The sequence below is a fragment of the Marmota marmota genome, unplaced genomic scaffold, assembly GCF_001458135.2.
Source record: "Marmota marmota marmota unplaced genomic scaffold, marMar, whole genome shotgun sequence".
NCBI lineage: Eukaryota > Metazoa > Chordata > Mammalia > Rodentia > Sciuridae > Marmota > Marmota marmota.
Window position 1 is genome coordinate 712,301 of NW_026000001.1, and position 21,169 is coordinate 733,469.

At 50.0% G+C, this 21,169-nt stretch overlaps 1 protein-coding gene and 1 pseudogene across 4 annotated transcripts in view; both read right to left on the reverse strand.

Annotated features, from left to right (window-relative positions):
• Window positions 1-3,924: 3,924 nt before the first annotated feature.
• On the reverse strand, window positions 3,925-8,538 carry LOC125618058 (annotated as a pseudogene).
• A 4,174-nt stretch (window positions 8,539-12,712) lies between these two features.
• The window catches only part of Slc29a2 (solute carrier family 29 member 2), an 8,478-nt gene continuing 21 nt past the window's right edge, over window positions 12,713-21,169 (reverse strand). Inside the window, exons 1-11 of one of the 4 annotated variants that reach the window (XM_048807674.1) lie at window positions 19,914-21,169; window positions 19,591-19,730; window positions 19,091-19,225; window positions 18,274-18,371; window positions 17,997-18,081; window positions 16,943-17,085; window positions 16,583-16,688; window positions 16,412-16,497; window positions 16,132-16,193; window positions 14,881-15,080; window positions 12,713-14,250 (exon numbers count right to left, since the gene is read on the reverse strand). The exon at window positions 19,914-21,169 is cut by the window's right edge and continues 21 nt beyond it. In XM_048807674.1, the coding sequence (XP_048663631.1) occupies window positions 14,207-14,250; window positions 14,881-15,080; window positions 16,132-16,193; window positions 16,412-16,497; window positions 16,583-16,688; window positions 16,943-17,085; window positions 17,997-18,081; window positions 18,274-18,371; window positions 19,091-19,225; window positions 19,591-19,645 (1,014 nt within the window). In that variant the 5' untranslated portion in view covers window positions 19,646-19,730; window positions 19,914-21,169 and the 3' untranslated portion in view covers window positions 12,713-14,206. The remainder of the gene's footprint in view (window positions 14,251-14,880; window positions 15,081-16,131; window positions 16,194-16,411; window positions 16,498-16,582; window positions 16,689-16,942; window positions 17,086-17,996; window positions 18,082-18,273; window positions 18,372-19,090; window positions 19,226-19,590; window positions 19,731-19,913) is intronic. The other 3 variants (XM_015503151.2, XM_048807676.1, XM_048807675.1) reach the window with 3 other exon arrangements.

Genomic DNA, 21,169 nt, shown 5'->3' on the forward strand with positions numbered 1-21,169 from the left:
TTCTAAGCAGCTCTTTCCCTCTCCCTTCATCCGGCCGACAGGAGTGGGGTAAGGTCCTCCTTTCCCCTGACCTTCCTGACCCTTTCTTTCTGTCTGTCTGCAGGGTCTATCTGTAAGTCACGCACGTGCCGTAGGCCCCGCCCATTCTGTTCAGGGTTCTGGGGACTGTGGAGACGTCCCAGTCCTCCTGAGAGCTCCCCGCCAACCAGGTTGGCCAACCACTGGGGCCCACAGAGGCTGCAGGGACGCCTCAACCTCCGCCCTGGCCCGTATCTGTTCTGTAGGTGAGTGCAGACAGAATTTGGGATGCCTTCTTCTGCTCCCACTCACCCCCGAGGGTGCTGGAAGGTCATGAGAAACATAGAGTCCTCTCCTTAGACCCTAAAGTTCTCTGGGTGTCTATATTCAAATTCTGCCAAGTTAGGGCTCATTCAAGAACAGCCTGGTATTTTACTGCAGTTAGACAATGGGTCACAATGGCCCCCAGAAGGAACTTTGATTTTAAACCCTCATTGAATTGGACAATTTCTGTTGCCGGACAGGGAAATGGGAAACCACGTTCAGGCTTTTTGAGATTCGCTCCCGTCCTTCCCCTGCTCTCTGCTCCCGACCTTCTCTCTGCTCTTCGCTCCTGTCCTTCCCTCTGCTCTCCCTCCCGGTGGTACCGCGTCCCCTCCTCCTCCCTGCTGCCACCTCTGCAGCCCTTTCTGTGCGCTTCCAGTCTGCCTGGCCACCAGACACGTGCGCCCCTCCTCCCTCCCTCGCTGGCTCCTCAAGCACGCCTCCCTCCGCCTCCCTTTGCCACCCAGGTTCCGACAGGCAGGCCGAATGGGTCCCACCTGGCTGCAGTGGGTGGGATCTCTGTATCCCTCTGAGCCTCTCCCCCGCTCTGCTCACCTCTTCTACTGATAAGCCCTTTCCTCTCCCCCGACTCACGCCTTTCTTCTCCTGTCAGTTCTACACCCAGTCGCACCAGGCCCTCCCATCAGCTAACCCAAAGCTCCTTTGTCTTCTCAAGGAAATGGCTGCTGCTGAAGGGATCATTCGAATACATCCCATTCTCATTTCAAGATCTTTCCCAGAATCCAGATGAAAATCCAGCCTTATTTCTCAACCGCCTTACCGAGGCCCTAACCAAATACACTAAGCTGGATCTTGAGTCTCCCACCAGGGCTACAATGTTAGCAATCCATTTCATTACTCAATCAGCCCATGATATTAGAAAAAATTCAAATGAGCTGAGGAGGACCCTCAGATCCCTATCTGAGATCTGGTGAAAATGGCCTTTAAAGCAGGCTCCATTGCAGAAAAAGGTAACACCCCAAACCCAGGCCTTGGCAGCGGCCCTGAGGCCTAGGTCCCCAGCAAAAGTTTTAGAGGGGAACCAGCATTCCTCTCTGTCAGGGACTTGCTTCAAATGTAGATGTGAAGGTTACTGGGCTCGCCAATGCCCAAACCCATGGCTTCCTCCCAGGCCCCACTTGTAAGCAGACAGGACATTGGAAGAGTGACTGCCCAATGGCTGGCCCTTCCTTGGCGCCTCTATGCAGGGGTATGACCAGTCAGGCGGTCACTTCTCTTGAACTATTGGGGTTCGCAGAAGACTGAAGAAGCCCAGACTGGAAGACCCCTATCACCCTCGCCGAGCCCAGGGTAACACTCCAGGCAGCAGGTAAGTCCATAACCTTCCTTGTGGTCATGGGGGCTACCTATTCTGTCTTGCCTGCCCACTCTAGGCCTCTGTTTCCTTCCCAGGTCTCAGTTATGGGGATTGATGACAACCCTTCTCCCCAAACAGAACTGTAAAGTTGGCCTGTGCCCTGGAGGGACCCTCATTCATACTCTTTTGGTCATTCCATCCTGTCCAGTTCCTCTCCTAGGCAAAGATGTTCTCCAATTACTAGAAGCCACCCTCCAACTACACCCCAAGAATACTACCACCCATCTCCTTCTTCCTCTAATTCTTACCCTCTGTAATAACCTGACTGTACCTACTGTGCCATTGCCCCCTGACCTAGTTGATCCCCAGATCTGGGACATCTCCATGCCAGTCATAGCCTCCCACCACAAGTCAGTCCGTATCCAGCTGAAACCCCAAACTAAACTTCCTTTGCGTTCCCAATTTCCCATCTCCAAAACCCATAGGGAGGGACTTAAACTCATTATAGACTGGTTACTTGCCCAGGGACTCCTAATCCTTACTGACTCCCCCTGCAACACTCCCATATTTCTGGTATGCAAACCCTCAGGAGCCTATCGCTTAGTCCAGGACCTGTGCCTAATTAACGAGGCCGTTATTCCCATCCACCCGGTGGTTTCCAACCCTTACACTTTTCTTACTCATATCCTTCTTTGACCACTCACTTTAATGTCCTGGATCTTAAAGCTGCCTTCTTTACAGTGCCTCTGCATCCTGACTCTTATTACCTGACATGGACAGGCCTACCCCAAGGCTTCAGGGACAGTCCCTACCTCTTTGGTCAGGCCTTGACACAGGATTTAACTGTTTGTGATTTGGGGATAGCACTCTCTTACAGTTGGATAGAAGTCTTCCCTACCTCAAGGGAAACTGCTAACACTGCCTCCTCCATCCTCATTGAGCAGATCATTTCCAGATTTGGACTTCCTACCTCCAGCCTTCACTTCTCAGGTTGTTCAACTAGTCTCCAAAGGCCTCAACATCACTTGGAGGCTGCCCATCCCCCACTGACCCCATACAGTCATACTTCCATGCTGGGGCCCACCAAACTCAAGATTTCTTGCCAACCCTCTCCTTTTGGTACTAATCATTAATTCCTCTCAAACTTCCATCCCAACCCACAGATGGCACTTCTACATCCAAGTGACTTGGCAACAGGATGGCACCACCTGTTCTCAGTTTATGGGTCAAGGTGATTGCCCTTTCACTGGCTGTAATCAGGCTGTCACCCTTAATGTTACTGGATTCAACCAGGCTGCCATCCCACTTATGTTCAGCAATGCTGTGCTTCATAGCAGACCAAACTGAGGAATCTTGAAAGCGCTGGCCTGACACCTATGGCGGATGCCCTTATAATTAATGCAAAAAAAACGCTTCCTAGATAAGCCTTGCTGTGAGAATCTAGCATACACCAAATTGACTATTTGGGACCCATGGAACCCAAAATGGGCTTCTGGTGTTGATGGTAAATTTTATTCATGGGGTTTTGCCAAACACCCCTCAGCCTCTATCAGAATATGGAGAACTTATATACAAGTGCTCCCTCAAATTCACATAACCACCCAGGAGCAAGAGAGGGAACTCCAACACCAGCTGGATGCAGTTGCCCATCCTAAAGCTGACCCTTTCTCATGGGTGGCCCTAATACGTCAGGGCCTTCAGCTTCTCAATTGTCCAAAGTAAATAACATTTCGGACTGTTTCCTCTGAGCAGGTTTGGATCGTACTCCGTTAATTGTGATTCCCATTGATTTTCTGCTCAATACCTCAACTAGACCCCAAGGACCCCCCTCTCCAGCCTTTGAGGAAGTACCTCTTTTTTTGTAACTCATCAGGGAACTTCTCTTGCTGCTACACTTCCTCAGGTTCAGCACCTGTGACCAGATTGTTCGAATTTCTTCCTTAACCTTTGCTCCACCTAGGTTCTTTTTCTGGTGCAATGGTACCCTGACAAAAAATCTAAGCCTCAACATGCCGTTTGCTTTTTGTGTTCCTTCCACCTTGGTTCCTCAATTAAATCTGTACAGTGAGGCTGAGTTAACATGACTTGTTACTACCTCCCTTTCCAGGACAAGAAGGGCCATCTTTCTACCAGTAGTAGTTGGCCTCTCCCTGGCCTTCTCCCTCGCTGCCTCTGGACTCGGGGCAGGAGGACTTGGTTTTGCAGTAACAGCTACTCAGAAGCTTGAACAACAACTTCGGGAAGCAGTAGAGGCATCAGCCACCTCTCTCGCTTCCCTACAAAGGCAAATAATATCTCTTGTCCAAGTCTCATTGCAGAACCATCAAGCTCTAGAACTTTTGTCGCAGATAAAGGGGGAATCTGTCTATTCCTGAAAGAAGAATGCTGCTATTATATCAATGAAACTGGATTGGTTGAAGAGAATTTGACACCGTCCGTCGTTTGGGTGAAAGGCTTAAACAGCAACCATCAAATGGCCCCTGGCCAGGCTGGCTAAACTCAACCCTCATTGCGTGGCTGACTCCCATTCTCACTCCTATATTAGTAATAGGACTTCTGTTAATGATTTCTCCCTGCCTCCTCAGGTTCGCTCGAAAGCACGTGAGTGAAATTGCCAGAGTGACCTACAACCAGATGCTCCTACACCCCTATGGTCGCCTCCCCACTGAACCTACACCCGAGCCACTCCCCCCAACGATGCCCCTAATCAAGCAGGAAGTAGCTAGATGAAATTCGCCACCCTGTATCACCAAAAAGGCTGGAATGTTAGGTTGGTGGTGGTGACTTGGTGGGTACTTAGAACAAAGCAGCCGCGCGGGAAAAGAACATCAATCAGATGCCGGTGGAAACGCCTGTCAATCAGCCAGATCTCCTGACTAATGCCTGTCAATCAGCAGGACCCCCTGGCCAATCCTGGAGTTCAGCCAGCTCCCCTGACTAACTCCAAAGGGACAAGGGACCCTAAAAACACCTTTTCCTGTTCCAAGCCCTTCCCTTCCTGCTGTAAGCCCCATAAAAGTCCAGTCCGGTCGAGCTTCCACGCGGTTTCTCCTCAGACCCTTCCCCTGTCCCCTCTGTGGGTCTGATCGAGTTCTGCCTGGGAGTGATATCTCAATAAAGCCTCATTCAGTGGCCTTTTTAAATCTGCCTCCTTTGGTCGCTGCCCGCCTCGCCTGATCTGACAGTAGCTACACAGCTTTTTAGGTGCCATTGTGGACAATGGCATAACTGGTTGATTCATTTTAGCTGATTTTTTATTTTTATTTTTATTTTTTTTGCAGAGGATGATAAGGGAGAAAAAAAAAAGTCAGCCAAATAAGAACACATCTTCTCTTCATTTAGAAGTCAACATTCAAGGTAAAAGAATTCTCTATTAGATTGGACATCACTCCCATGCTCTGATGCTCGCCTACTCTCAAAGAAGTTATTCTTCCCTTCCAGTGAATTATTCTCCATAAAGTCAACTATATTTTCTACTCTGAAAACCTTGTGAAAGCTCAACTCCAGCATGAGCCTGTCTACCACGAATTTAATGTACTGCTTCATCAAAGTGCAGTTCATCCCAGTGAGCTTCACAGCCAAGGCCACCGTGAGGAACTCCTGTTCTATCCTCACAGCATTGATGATTATTGCTTTTGCTCTCTGCTCTGATGGTTTGTGTAACAGGTGTTTAAACATTCAGCAGGCAAAGCCACAGTGTAAACCCTTGATTCTGATAATAAGTTCATTGGAAAATGTGAGACCAGAATATTGACACAAAAAAACCAGAAAAGAAGATTCCTTCTGCAGTGGCAAAGGCTAAAACATGTTCTCGTAGGTAGCCTCTTTGTCCCCAATCCAACTCAAGGCCCAATCTGCTTTCCTCTTCACACAAGGCATCCTTTTGATAGCATTGGAGAGAAATTCCCTTTCTTTAGAATCTTTAGGGCTGGGGATGTGGCTCAAGTGGTGGCGCGCTCACCTGGCATGCGTGCGGCCCGGGTTCGATCCTCAGCACCACACACAAACAAAGATGTTGTGTCCGCCAATAACTAAAAAATAAATATTAAAAAATTTTCTCTCTCTCACTCTCTCTTAAAAAAAAAAAAGAATCTTTAATGTAAGTGTCAATAAGGAGACTATACATTTTAGAATGCATGTTTTCTGTGGCAACTTGGAAGCCATAGAAACAGCACACTTCTGTAATTTGAACTTCTTGGCTAAATCATTCCACCAAATTTTCATTTGTTATGCCATCACTTGCTGCAAAGAAAGCCAGAACAAGCAATATAAAATATCGTTCCTCAGGGCTGTTTGTGGTGGCACATGAAAAACCAGCCTCTACCTCAGAGCAAAGTCTGTCCAAGGAAGGGGGCATGACCCTTGTCCTTGGAAAGACCCACAGAGCACTCCTAGGCACATACCCACCCTGCTGAGTTGTTTATCTACAAATAACAGGGGAGATCTGCTGCGCCAGTTATCCCTGACCCAGGCTAGGTGAGGACACATAGCAACCCCCTAGCAACCACCAATCAGCATGAGACAGGGAAAATACCTGGGATGCCAGATGACCCTCTCAGTAGTTTATGGTGGTTGATAACATGTTGGGAAACCATGTAGTTCAGCATGTCCTCCCCTCGTGGCCTAAACCAATCAGTTCAAATGAATCCCTCTCTTGTACTAACCAATTACCCCTACCTACCCAACTTGTTCCCGCCAGTGAATGTGCTAATCATGTTTTAGAGTTGTTTTATGATTTTCCTGAGGTGGGTGATGATTTGCTAAGAGATGCTATGATGTATGTGAAGTCCCTGCCTTCCCCAAAGAGTGTATAAAACTGCTACAAACCCTGGGCTCAGGGCCTCTCAGCGTCACCAGTTGCAATGTGCACGGAGGACCGAGCTAGCTCACAATAAACACCTCTTTGCTGCTTACATCAATCTTGGTCTCTGGTGGTCTTTTGGGGGTCCTGAATTCAAGCATAACACATACACATGTAATCCCAGTGGCTTGGGAGGCTGAGATGGGAGGATTGAGAATTCAAAGCCAGCCTCAGCAAAAAGTGAGGCGCTAAGTAATTCAGTGAGACTCTGCCTCTAAATAAAGTACAAAATAGGGCTGAGGATGTGGTTTAGTGGTCAAGTGCCCCTGAGTTCAATCCCAGTACCAAAAATAAATAAATAAATGTATCATATATATATATATATATATCATATATATATATATATATGATATATATATATATATATGATATATATACCCATATATATATTTCCTCAGGCTTCAGGGCTTCCCAATGCTGAATGTCCTTGGAAAGATCCACCTCCTTGGCTGTCTGAAAGGAAGCCTCACTTTCTTGCATATCTGCCAAATATCATGGTATTCAATAGGAAAGATGATGTAAGGATGGCCTTAGGCCTTAGCCTCAGCAACTTCATTTTAAAACTCCATTTAAAAATAAACCTGCAGGGGCTGGGGATGTGGCTCAAGCGGTAGTGCACTCACCTGGCATGTGTGTGGCCCGGGTTTGATCCTCAGCACCACATACAAACAAAGATGTTGTGTCCGCTGAAAACTAAAAATAAATAAATAAATAAATAAAAAACAAATAAATAAAACCTGCAGTCTCACGAGGCAAGCTGCAGAGCCCTCCAATATGTCAATCAGGCATAGCCTGATAAAAGCAAGTCACTTTCCACAACCCTGGTAAGAGTCAGAGTGAAGTCACATGTCATTTGTCATAATCCTGATAGGAGTCAGAAATCAGCAAACCACATGTCCTAACTCTAAGAATGAAAGATGTTACTAAGAAACCTGGTAGAGGGGCTAGGGTTGTGGCTCAGTGGTAGAGCACTTGCCTAGCATGTGTGAGGCACTAGGTTCAATTCTCAGCACCACATATAAATAAATAAATAACAAAGATCCATTGACAACTAAAAAATATTTTAAAAGAAAAAGAAAAAAAAAAGAAAAAGAAACCTGGTAACAGCTGATAGGGACCCAAACGGTGAACAGAAGCTCCCCAAATTTAATATAAATATTGGAGCAAATGAACAGACATTCAGCCAGCCAGCACTGATGCCCACATGCTGGAGGGCCTGATGAGGCCCTGGACTGACACCCCAACTCTTCTCATCTGCCTGATCCTCTGCACCATCCTCACTGCTCTCAAACTCTATAGCAGCCTCTTGACTCTGGTGAGGAAAGGACGTCTTTACGTCTCCTTACAACTGGCTCCTCAGCCAGTGGTCAACTCCACTCCAGGGGAAGCCTCTATTGGTTCCTGACCTGGTCACTGCGGTCTGAGTATGCATCTGCTGGACTTGAGACCCCTTAGGTCTTAAGACTTTAAATCTAGCTCTGAAGCTCAGCATTCAGAGGGAATGTCTGTAATGGGTCTGTCGTGATGAAGTGTGTTCACAGTGCTTAGAGTTAACTTAGAATGGTCTGCTTTGAGTTGATGATGTCTATTGCAGTGCCCAGCATTAAGGATTGCATTCCTTAGACTAAGAACCTATAGAGTGAAATTGTATTAAGTGATTCGAGTGAATAAAACATTGAAGGGGCAAAAGCGCGTGGAAATTCTTTATCTTTCCCCTCAACTGCAGATGTTGCACTTTGCCCATTGCAACAGATGACAAAGTGGCGGGTGTTCTCTCTCAGTAGTGGTCCATCCCCTACGCCGGGGGCAGGTACTTTAGTTAGGCTCCACGGGCTCCTTGGAAGATCCTCCTCGCAGTCTTGCTGGCCAGGACACCGGTCCCACTGAGGGACGGGAACATGTCCTCCTTGTCTGCCAGGCTGAGCCCCTTCAGCAGCGAGAGCTGCAGCTGCTGCTGGTCTTCGGTGGTGGCAAGTGGGGTGCTGACCAAGAGCATGGTGGTGGCGGTGGCAGACATCGAGATGGCAGTGAACAAAGTGGCCAAGTGGAGCCCAGAGCCTCTTCTTCACTTTTGAGGATAGTTTTTATGGATATAAAATTCTTGGTTGATTTTTTTTTTTTGGCATTTTACTATATCAACCCACTGCCTTCTGAGTTTCATGGTTTCTGCTGGAAAATAATCTGTTACTTTTATTAATGAATGCTTGCATAAAAAGTTGCTTCTCTCTTTGTTTTGACTTTTGACAATGTTTTGACTTTTGGTTATAATGTGCTTGAGTGTGGATCTCTGTGTTTACCTCCTTGGTATTTGTTGAGCTTCTTGGATGTGTGGATTCATGTATTTTATCAAATTTGGGTAGTTCTGGCTATTATATTTTCAAATATTCCCTTTTTGGCTGGGGGGTAAACTGGGGATTGAACACGGGGGCACTGGGCCATTGAGCCACATCCCCAGCCCTATTTTATTTACAGACAGGGTCTCATTGAGTTGCTTAGTGCCTCGCTTTTGCTGAGGCTGGTTTTGAACTTTCGATCCTCCTGTCTCAGCCTCCTGAGCTGCTGGGTGATAGACCCAGCCTGATTTTCTCTTAAAATTGGGAGCCATCTCGCCACAAAGCCATGAAAAGATAATTTCAGCTTTACTATAAGCTACTGCAAATTCTGAACCTGCTTGGAATGCCTGCCTGTGCCTTGAACTCACCCATGCCTGGCTCTCTGACCAGATAGCAGCCCTCTCTAAACTTTAGTGACCCCTCACAAATCTTGGCCTTCCCTTGCCAGATAACGACCCTCTCTGAGGCTCTAATGACCTTCATAAATTCTGATGTCGGGGCCAGCAAAAATGTAAACTACCATTTGTGTTATGCTCGTCAGAGTTTTGTCATCTGTAACCCGCCTTTGTATAACTTTCTGGGCTATAAAGCAGGGCTGCAAGAAAGCTGTGGGGCTGTCTTGTTCCCGCGGTTTTTGTGGGGAGAGGCAGCCCGGCGGTTGAAATAATAAGCTTGCTTTAATTTGATTTTAATTGGAGTCAGTGGTCTTTTCTTGTGTCCTGGTCCAACACTGGGATTTCAGGTGTGGCCCAATAGCTCTTACTCACTTTTTTAGCATTTCTTTGGAGGGATGGGCACTTACAGCCTATTCATATTTAGCCTTGTGGAACCAGTTTCCTCTTCTTAAAATGGGGATAGTAGTTGAAGGATATGGAAAATAAATCCAAGGACATCTTCCCTAAGCTTTTGTCATTTAAAATCCCAGACCCAGGCGTAGTGGCACACTCCTGTAAACCTGTAATCCCAGCAGCTCAGGAGGCTGAGGAAGGGATCATGAGTCCAAAGCCAACCTGAGCAAAAAGCAAGGCACTAAGCTATCAGTGAGACCCTGTCTCTAAATAAAGTACAAAAAAGGGTTGGGGATGAGGCTCAGTGGTTGAGTGCCCCTGAGTTCAATCCCCAGTACTCAAAAAATAAAATAAAGTCCCAGGCCTCAGCTAAAGTGCAGGAACACAAAAGGAACTCGACCTGACTGGCACCTGACCCCTCACCCTAAAGGGTCAGCTGACCCCAGTACAATAACCCCCAGGAAACTCCCTATTCACATTCCTGTCCCACCCTAATGGATCAGCAAGACCCCAATACAACGGACCCCAGGAATTGCCCTCCTGTCCCACCCTAAATGAAGCCTATATAAACCAGACCCTTGCTTCTGCCTGACGCCACTTTCTGCCCTGAAAATGAGACTCACAAGGTTCCACCAATTGACTCTGCAGGTGAATCTTGAATAAAGAAAAGCTTGAGGTTTGCTTCCCTTCTCCCAAATAAGATGTTGTTTCCAGCTAAAACTTAAAAAGAAATATATATATATATATATATTTTATATAAATATATATATATATATATATAGAGAGAGAGAGAGAGAGAGAGAGAGAGAGAGAGAGAAACCCTGAGGAGAAAGAAAGAGCAGAACAGGATGCCAATTGGCTCCATCTTAATATCATGGCAACTCCAATGACTGCAAACAGGGCCCTGTTCTGTCATGCCAAAGATGGCGCCTGGGTTCCTTCTAATGTACCAGTGGCCTCAAGACCCATACCTCTCCCCTTCACTTTGTGGCTTCATTCTCCCAAGAGAGAGGAGGAGATTGGTTCCTCTCACCAGGAAAGCTGGACCAGGCTACCTCACAGGCTGCTGGTCAGCCAATGGGTGGCTTCTCTGGCTCAGAACTCACCCCTGGTCCAATCAGCTGAGAGAGGCCATTCTCATTCAAACCTGGGACGGAGACTGATGCCGGGAGGCCTGCTGGCAATGTGTAGCATGAGCAGAGCTGTGGTGTGAAATGCTTCTTGTGTAGAAGAATTCTAACCAGGGCTCATAACAGAGCAACTTGAGGGTGAGGACTGCACTTCAATGTCCGAGTCCCTTCACTGAGTGGCTCCATCCCCTCCTCAGAGACCCCTCCAAGGATTTGCTGATGGAAACTGGCTGCTCTAAGGGAGTCTCAGGCTATTGGCAAAGCCATATCAGGACCTGGGAGGTGGCAATACCTGGGGACTGGACATCAGGAGAGGGACAAACAGGTGTAGCCCATCAGCCCAAAACTTGGAAGGAAAACTTGGGCTGGGTCTAGGGGAAAGAGGACGGGAAGATGGAATTCCAGGTTGTGAAGAATGCCTGCGGTGTGATTGTGCTCTTTCTGGGGCCCATCCTCCACTGCTCAGCCCTACCTTGGTCTTGGTCCAGGTGTTGGGTGACCTCTGTGGTTTTCATGGATCTGCCTGACATGCCAGAGGGGGTTGCCTTCTTCCCTGCTTATCTCAGAGGGTACAGCTAAGCCTAGTACTCTTTACCAAAGACTCTGGGGACTCCAGCTCCTGTTTTCCCCGGGATCATGAGTCTGAGCTCTAGCTATGACCTCATTCCAGGATTCAACACTTGAGTATCAAATGTCCACTGCTTCTAAATAAAGGACTGAATTTGAACCCAGGACACCTGACCATCCTATGTGCACTTAACCATGGGACTAAATGGCCTCTGTAGGGGCAGCTGCTCTCCTGTGTCCATCCTCCTCTCTGCAAGTTGCTGCTCAGGCCTCATCTCTGCCTCCCTGGGCTGCAGAAATAGCCTCAGCCAAGGACTGCAGGAATAGCCTCAGACAAGGACTCTCCTTGTCCCTTTTCTGTGATTCACTGTCCACACGCAGCCACCGGGGAGTCGTTCCAGTAGAGGGCTTCAGGGTTGCTTTTCCTTGATTGAAATACGAAGTTCAGATGCTTTGACTTTGTACAAAAGGCCCTTCATCCTCTCTCCTAACCCTCCCTCACCCCCTAGGAACCATCATCAGAAGTCCCCACAGTGTACTCCATGCTCACGCCTCCCACCTAGCACCCCTGATGGAGGTGCCCCTTCTCCACCTCAGTAACTCACCCCTCAGTGCCCAGCTGGAAAACACTGCCTCCAGAATGCTTGCCCTGACCTCTCAGGTGGGATCCATGGCTCCCTCTCCTGGACTCCTGTATCACATGCTCTCACAGGCCTTAATACAAATTACACTCTGTTTCCCATGGCCTTGGCAGTGGGGGCTGCATCCCCCGGATTCCAGGGTCTCCAGACCCAGGGCCTGGCCCAGGGCAGGTGTCTGTGAACAGTGGTCAGAGGAATGAACCCTCACTTGGGGTCTGGCCTGTGGTTTCTGGGCAGGTGCCCCATGCTGTCTCAGCGCCTGATACATGGCAGGTGGGCAGGAAATGCTTGTTCTTTTCTGGGCTGGGCAGTTGGTGCAGACGTGTGAAGATGAAGCCAGCACTTCATTCTGAGAACTGGCTGTGTTGTCAAAGCCCTTTGGGGGCTGACTGCCTCTCTCAGGATACATTTCTAAGGAGAAGCCCTGGCCTGGCAGAGGACGCAGATGAGAGCCAGGGCTAATGGCAGGGGACAGCTGTCCGTCCAGCAGGTGCTCCTCTCAGGAGGAAAATACAGGGCTCCTGCTCCTTATAGGGCCAAACACCCTTGTCTGTCATGTGGCTCAGAGGAACCAAAACAGGGATGCATACCAACACCAATCCCTGTCCCTCTCAGGGCTTGTCATTTTACCTGTCAAGTAGGCACAATCATTCCCACCCCACTGAGCTCACTGCAGCCAACTGCACACAGAGCCAGCTGCACTTTGAAAATAAAGACTCCATGAATGCATCATACAAATGAACAGGTTGTAATTAGACCCAGGAGCCGGGGCAGAGGGAGAAACAGGGCAAAAGCCAGAGTATGTGCTTAGGGCTCCTGTCCCAAGTCCCTTGAGGAAAAGAAGCACGTGGTGGGCAGGAGGGACAGCACCTTCATGGAGGAGGGAGATGGGGGCTGTGTCCCAGCTCTACCATGGGCCGGTCACTTCCCCATGGGACTTGGTTTCCTCACCTGTACAGTAAGGGAGACATAGTCCCTGGCCAGTTCCTTCCAAGGGCTTTAATGAGGCTTAGTGAAGGAGTGGGTATGGAAGAGCTCTTCACAATGGAAAGTCCATGTATGCAAGCAGGCTAACTGCTCTTCTTGAAGCCAGGCCCGGTTGGGTTCTGGGAAGTGGGGATAGTAAATGTTGGCCAAGAAAAATACTGTATTAACTGGGCATGGTGGCGCAAACCTGTAATCCCAGCAACTTGGGAGCCTGAGGCAGGAGGACCCTCAGCAACTTAACAAGACCCTGTTTCAAAATAAAAAATAAAAACGGCTGGGGACGTAGTTCAATGATGTCTCTGAGTTTAATCCCCAGTACAAAACAAAAACACTGAGGACCAGGTACGGTGGCACCCACCTGTAATTCTAGTGGCTCGGGAGGCTGAGGCAGGAGGATTGTGAGTTCAAAGCCAGCCTCAGCAAAAAGCAAGGTGCTAAGCAACTCAGTGAGACCCTGTCTCTAAATAAATAAAATACAAAATAGGGCTGGGGATGTGGCTCAGTGGCTGAGTGCCCCTGAGTTCAATCCCTGGTACCAAAAAGAAAAAAACAAAACAAAAACAACAACAACAACAAAAAACCACTGAAGCTCAGAGCCGGGTCCTTTGAGTACCCTCAGATCCTCACTCAGCACCTCTTCCTTCACGCTCCCTTCAACTTCCCTGGCACCTTTTGCCCTGCGTGGGAGAGAGGACTATTGGGTGGCTGGGGCCCAGGACAAGGAAGAGCCCCTGCTCTGGGTTGGCCCCACCTCCCACTTTGATTGGAGGTCCAGGCTGCATCAGCTGCACCTGCAGCCAGGCCTGCTGGCAGTTCTGCTCCGGGGTCAGCAGGTGTGAGTTCTTGATTAACAGATGCAGTCTTGATGGTGGGGGAGGACCTTGGTCTTCACCCTCTTTTCCTTGATTGCCATCTTCTCAATGTGGTCTTCTGTGTGTCTAGATGAAGTCCGTTCTCTGTGAGGCCTAGAATGATCGGTGGTGGATTCTTTCTTGCAGAACCCCAAGTAGCCAGCAGCCAGGGATGGAGAGTGGCTTCTGCTGCCTCCTGCACCTGCAGCCAAGAGCCTGCCCAGCAGAGGCCTGAGCCCAGCCTGTCATCCCTTCTGGGCTGGGTCTCAGCTCCCGGAGATGTGCTGAGAAGAGGGCTGCCAGGAGCCCTGACAGGCCTTTCAGAGCAGTGCCTTGAAGAGGAAGGAGAGGGAGGCTCCGCAGGAGAGTCCCAGGGCCAGGAAGAAGGTCATGAGGGCGCCAGCCACCTCCCTCTCATGTGGCAACACCTGCCTGGAACACAGAGGAATAGAAGCTCTTAGAAAATGCCAGGCCCAAACCCCGGAGTAGCCCTGTGGTTCCCCGCCTGCCCCTACACAAGACACCTGAATTCCAGTCTGTGTCTGACCCCATTCCTGTGTTTAGTTTCCCTATATGTAAAATAGGGCCACTGAACAGACACCTTTCAGGGCCTTTGGGGTCCAACATTATAGGATTCTAGATCTCATGGCCTTCCTTCTTGACAAAATGCCCACCAACTTGTTCTCCATGTCACCTGACTCTCCTGAGATTCCCAACTCCCCTGCCCCTAGAGGAAACAGCCCATGAGCTTTGCTTTTGAAAAAAACCTTAGCTCCCTTTTAAATGAGAATCTCTGCACTAAATGGGCTCTAAGGAAGGACAGTCCAACCCATTTATTTATATAAGGGGAAACTGAGGCCATCCCAGAGGCCCCAGAACCAGTGCCTAGGCTATGTAGGCAGGTACCTTCCAGCCAGAGGCCAGCTCAGCAGTGAAGGCCTGACCCACAGGGTGGCGCCAGTGAGGCGTGGACACAGCCAGCAGGCGGCCAGCTCCCTCCCTTGCAGCTGTCCCTCCTCAAAAAGCCAAGCCCCCTCCCCACCCCAGCACCTGCCCCCAGACCTAGGCGCCAGGCACATGGTGAGGGACACCAGGTAGCCATTGGAAACGGCGAAGAGCAGCATGAAGGTGATGAAGTAGGCGTCCTGAGGGAAGAGGATGGGCAGCCGGGCCCGCTCAGGCACATGGCACAGCATGAAGAGTGGCACGAACAGGAAGCGCAGGCACACCAGCAGGGGCAGCAGCCGGCTGTCCTCATCTGGCTGTGGCACAGGCTCGGTGAGTGCTTCCCCAGGACACCCATGAGAGACCCATCAACCATCCCCCGAACTCCTCTGCCGTGACCTAGGACTGGGGCCTCTAAGGAACAAGGACTGGGCCACGGCCACCCAACAACCAGGACAGGCCTGGGGCTAGCCTTGGCCTCTCCCTAGCTCTAGTTTGGGCTTTCTCCAGGGAAGAATTGAAGAGGCCTTAGAAAGCATCCCTGGCTTCCAAACTTAGTTCCCCAGGGCATCCCTAGGGGTTCCATATGCTCCTTAGGGGCAGATGGCTTTCTTTTCCTTTAAATTTATTTTATTTTTAAAAAATTTTGAGTTGTAGATGGACACAATCCTTTTTTTTCTATTTTATTTTTATGTGCTGCTGAAGATCGAACCCAGTGCCTTATACACGTGCTAGGCAAGTGCTCTACCACTGAGCTATAGCCCTAGCCCTCTTTTCCTTTTAGTTTTTTAATTGGCACATAAAAGTTGCACATACTTATGGGGTACCATGTGATGTTTCAATTAGGTACACTTCTAGCATTCAAATCGGTGAGCATATCTGTCTCTTCAAGCATTTATCATTTCTTTTTTTTAAATTTTATTTATTTTTTAGTTTTCGGTGGACACAACATCTTTGTTTGTATGTGGTGCTGAGGACTGAACCCGGGCCGCACACATGCCAGGTGAGCGCGCTACCGCTTGAGCCACATTCCCAGCCCCACATTTATCATTTCTTGGTGGTAAAACCATTCAAAATCCTGTCTCCTAGCTTTTACAAAGTATATAGTACATTATCATCATCTATAGCCACCCCGCTGTGCAACAGAACCCCACAACATATTTTTCCTATCCAAATATAACTTAGTACTCAACATATGACCTCTCCCAGATGGGGTTTCTTAGTAGGATGGGAAGCTGGAGATCCGGGCCCATCCTGCCTGGATCGGACAGCAATGCTCTGCTGCATTTCTAATGTCTCTAAGGGAGATTTCACTTAGCACCTTGCTAGAAGCAATTTGGAAACAAGGAATCTTGTTCAACCCCTCACCAGGTATAGGAAACTCCACATGACATTCTCTGAACACGGAGGGCTGGGCCCTGGGCTGGACACTGTGGACACAGAGGTCAACTCTGGATGGCTTCCACTTTCGAGAAGCTCAGCCCAGGCTTGCATGTGCCAGAGGCCAAGCGCTTACTGCTGCTTGGCAGGCTCTTTCACTGCAGATCAACAGGACTACTAGAAAGTCACTTTTTGCAATTTCATGCCCTCTGGCCGCCCCCAACTGCTTCCTATAAATTGGCAGCTTGTCCAGCCCAGCTGTGCTCACCCACAGGAAGTATGAGGTCAAGCTCCGCCCCAGCCAGTCCATGACGTTGAAGAGCAGGAAGCAGCAGATAGGGTTGAAGAACTGACCTGGGGGAGACAAAGGGTGGCTCACCCTGGTCCCTGACTCTCCTCTCCTGTCTCCCCCTATCATTTTCTTTACCCCAACACTCACTCCATTTCCCAGGACTGGTGGAGCTGGTCACCATGGCTGTGATGGCAGGGAAGACCGACAGGGTGACTGTGAAGACCAACACAAGGCACAGCGCCGTCAGCCAGATCTGGGAGCCGGAGGCAGGGGTGTGAGCGGGCAGGGCAGCCCCGGCCCAACACGGCCCCAACCTTCTCACCCCAGCCCTGCCCGGGTGCAGGACACCAGGGGCCTGGCCCAGTTGTGTCCATGACCTGCCATGACCCTATGACAAGTGGGATATGAAGACCCCATTCTAGCCTAAGAGCATCTGGTGAGGACTGGAGAGGGTGTCCCACCCTTCTTCCCCAGGAGTGGTGGCTGGGGGTCATCTCCCAGCTGTACCTTCTGGAAGACAATGAAGACTGAAGGTTTTTCTAGCTTCTGGGGCTCATCTAGCTCTGGTTCCAGCTCGGGCTCCTTCTCAGGGTCAAGATCTAGAGTCAGAGTTGCCACCTGGGGGCTGCTGGGAATCCCATTCTTCTCATCTGGGGCAAGAAGGGAGTGTGGGGTCATGTGATCTAGGTCTCCCAACAGTCAGCCCTGAAGGAGGAGGATTCCCAGCAGTTAAAACAAGTGACCCTTCTCCAGCCCAGGGTACCAGCAAAGGGAAGCAATGGTGTCAGTATGCCACCTGTTTATTAAGCCCATGTATGTGCCAGGCAACAAGTTAAGTGTCTCAGATGAGTTGTCCCATTGCCTGCCATTGTTTTGCAAATGAACAAACAGGCTGGAGGAGTGAAGTGGTTTGGTGACTTTTCTAAGGCCACTCGGCTTAGGTGTTGTGAAGCCAGGATTCAGAGCTCGCCTGCAAGAAGCTCCGCTGCCTTCCCATTTTTGTTTTTGTTTTTGGTACTGGGGAGTGAACCCCGGAGCACTTTAGCACTGACTTATGTCCCCAACCTTTCTCTTGAGTCAGGGTCTCACTAAGTTGCTTAGGGCCTTGCTAAGTTGCTGAGGCTGGCCTTGAACTCAGCCTCTTCATTTTAAAGAGCAGACAACTGAGGCCCAAAGAGCAGCAAGGCATGACTTTAATTTCAGACTTCCCTTTGAGATCTTCCTGTGCTCACCCAAGGCTCTGGAGCAGGTCATGGTGGTGCACACCTACAATCCCAGCGGCTGGGAAGGGTGAGGCAGCAGGTTTCAAAGTTTGAGACCAGCCTCAGCAATGTAGCAAGACCCTGCCTCAAAGTAAAAACAGGGCTGGGGATGTGTTCAGTAGTTAAGCGCTGCTGGGGTCAATTGCTGGTACCAAAAATTGAAAAAAAAAAAAAAACGAGAGAGTACAAAAGGCTCCTAGGAGCCAGGTTTAGTTAGGGACAGCGTGGAACGCTTCCAGCAGAGCTGGCTCATGCTTCCTCTGGGTATCCCACCTCCTCAGCGAGGTCCTGGGGCTTACCAGCCTGGAGGAGCTCAGCTTTGGTCTCTAGCTCGTGAGTTGGGGACCGTGAGGGCTTCTTGGCCAGGTAGTAGCGGGCAAACTCCTGCAGAAGGATGGAGAGTATCGGGACGGCTAGGTGAGGTGTTTGGATCCCTCCCCACACCACTGGCTTGGAGGCCAGGACACCCCAGTGACTGCACATGGGTCTCTTCTGCCTCCCCTGTGCTCTCCCAGAGCCTCACTCGGGGCTCTGAGATGCCCTGAGATGGGCCCTGGAACCCAATGGCAGACTCACCAGGTGTGGTAGGCTCAGGTAGCACACGATGGACATGAGGATGCCCACACAGGGTGTGATGAAATATCCCAGGGCAGAGGTCTGGGCATCCACACCACCTGCAGAGGAGAGGGGGCTGGTTCTGCAGCTCCCATGTAGCCTCTAACTCCTGTCCTCCTTCCTAGAGTGCACTTCTCAGATGCCCAGCCTCTTCCCTTTTCCTTCACTGACTGAGTCTCATATGATGCCCCAGTCTGGCCCTTCATCCCTCTCTTTTCTCTACATGCCATTTAATATTTTATTAGTTGTTGATGGACCTTTGTTTTTATTTATTTATATGCGGTGCTGAGAATCAAACCCAGTGCCTCACACATGCTAGGCAAGCGCTCTACCACTGAGCCACAACCCTGGCCCTCTACATGCCATTTTTGTTGAGCATCTACTATGTGGCTTTCTCTTACTGCAGGCTCAGTACAATCTCAGCAGGAATTGTAATAATCATTTATGTGGGGAAATTATGGCAGAGAGGTTAAATGCCCTGTCCAATGTGCCCAGCTAGTAAAGGCTGAGATGGATTAAAGCTTGTGTCTATCTCAAACCTACGCCCTGTCCCTTAACCTCAATCTGCTGGCACATATCAGGGTTGACCCCAGGACCCCCTTCCTGGTCATTCTCCCTCACTGCAGAGCCCAAGGGTCTGGCTCCCAGGCCCAATCCCCACTTCTCCATTACTCCATCACCTCTGTCTCCACCAAAAATCCAGGCACCTTCTGCACACCCTCTGTGATCCCAAACCTCAGAAGCCACCCCACACCTCCAGCAATCCAAGTCCACTCACTGGCCATGGACATAAGCATGGCAAGGGCAGCGAAGATCCCAGCCAGGCCCTGGCCGCTGAGGAAGAGGGTGCTGTAGGTGGATGGCATGGTGCCCAGCTGCCCGAAGAGGCTTCCCTGCAGAACTGCACAAAAGGCTGAGGAGAGACAGGGACATGGCTGCCGCTCAATAAGGCAGCCTTAGGGGCTTCTTGGAGGAGGCCTTGGCAGAGCGCAGGGGGACTCTGGACTTGGCTGTACCGGGGTGAGCTGTCCTTGGGACTCTGGACATTCTGCTGCAACATCCCATTCATTCCTCTTCTGAAGCAACCACTGGCCTGCGGGGCTAGGTGCCAGGAGGCCAGCTCCAAGGTCACTGTGGGGCCTGGGACAAAGGGGTTTTCCTCTCCCTCTGGGCCTCAGTTTCCCCATTAGAGATCAGTGGTGCTGTCTTATCTTCTTGCATCTCTTGGGCCCTTTCTGTTACAGGGAGAAGGCAGGGGTGGGGGGCAGAAGTGCTCACAGTTGATGAACCAGACAGAGACCATGGTGATGGAGAAGAAGGGCCCAGGGCTCATGTCCACCTTCACCAACGCTGCTGTCAGGGCGAAGAGCAGCAGGATGCCCAGCAGGCTGCCCAGAATGCGCACCGCCTCAGGAATGCTACTCGGAAAGGGATAGAGAGCATCAGGTGGGCCCCGGCCAGGCAGGGGGTGATGGGCAAGAGGTGCTGCCAGGGGCAGGACAGTGGGGCTGGGAGGGCCAGGCAGGTGGAGCAGGGGAAGGATGGAAGGTCTTCCTGGGCCCAGATGATAGGTACTGCCTTGGCAGGAGATGGGGTCTCACCACTGATACAGGAAGGAGTTGAGGAGTGTGAAGAGCAGCAGAGGCAGCTGGGACAGCAGCGTCACCCAGTTGTTGAAGTTGAAGGTGTCTGTGGGGCCAGTGTGGTTGGTGCTCAGGGTCCCAGCTGTGCTGTTGGCCCCTGCCAGCCGCCCCTGAAAGTACTGCCAGATGGGGAGGAGGAGTAAGGTTAGGCATCCCTAGTCTGTCCCTTTGCCTCCTCCCAGGTGTGTGATTGCTTGGCTAATGCTTTGGGGACTACTTGCCTTATCCCTGCATTGTCCCCAGCACCTGGAACACAGTGGAAACTCTATGGTTATGCCCTAAATTGAATGGCTGGCATATGGAACAGGGCCCAAGCACTAAGAACCCCCAGCTCAAGCCTCCACGCATCTCTGGATCACCCTGATCTTTAGTCTCTAGTCCCCCCAGAGCAGTCTCTAGATTCATTCATTCCGTGGGTATTTACTGAGTATCTACAGAAGTCAGGCTCTGGCTTAGGTGCTGACCCACTGCTTTCTCCCTGGAACATATATCCTGTCACTTCTCTGCTTAAGCGCCATTTACCTTCTACCCACACCTTCGTATTATGTACAGGGTAAACCCCAAGAGTTTGGAACAATATTTAGGACCCTGCAATATCAGATCCCACCCTTCCTTTTGTGTCCCATCTCTCACTCCATCCCACTAAGCACCAGCACCCCAGGTTCTGGATCTTTCTCTGAATAGGCCCTTGTCTCTGTAAGGAATGCCCTCTTTCCTCCTGACCACTCCTCCATCCCCCAACTTTGCCTACCCCACACTCAACTTGTAAATCCTCTGTGTTCTCCCTCCCCTGAGAACCACAGCACTCTGATCCAAGCCTGGGAAGGCCCCTGTCACCTTACATTATTAATGGCTCTGACCCATCTTATTCTCAAGACCAGAGACTGATTCATCTTTGGGCCTCTGGGGTCCAGCACAGAGCACATCTGCAAAGTTACTGCACTGAATATAATAACCCAGGCTTAAAAAGAATGCAAAGTCCACACTTCTGCCTTCCTTTCAGAGAACCAACACTGAGGATAGACTCTTCTCCCTCTGGTATGGTTTCTCTTTATTCCTAGTGGCTGGTCCACGTAGGAGCACATTAAATGTTTGCCTAATGTAATTAATTCTATTGTAAAGAAAATCAGAGGCTTGGATTACCCACTTTTGGAGTGACTGGACCAGAAATAACGACAGAGGAGGTGGGTGTTTAGCTCTTTTGCTGGTCCTAG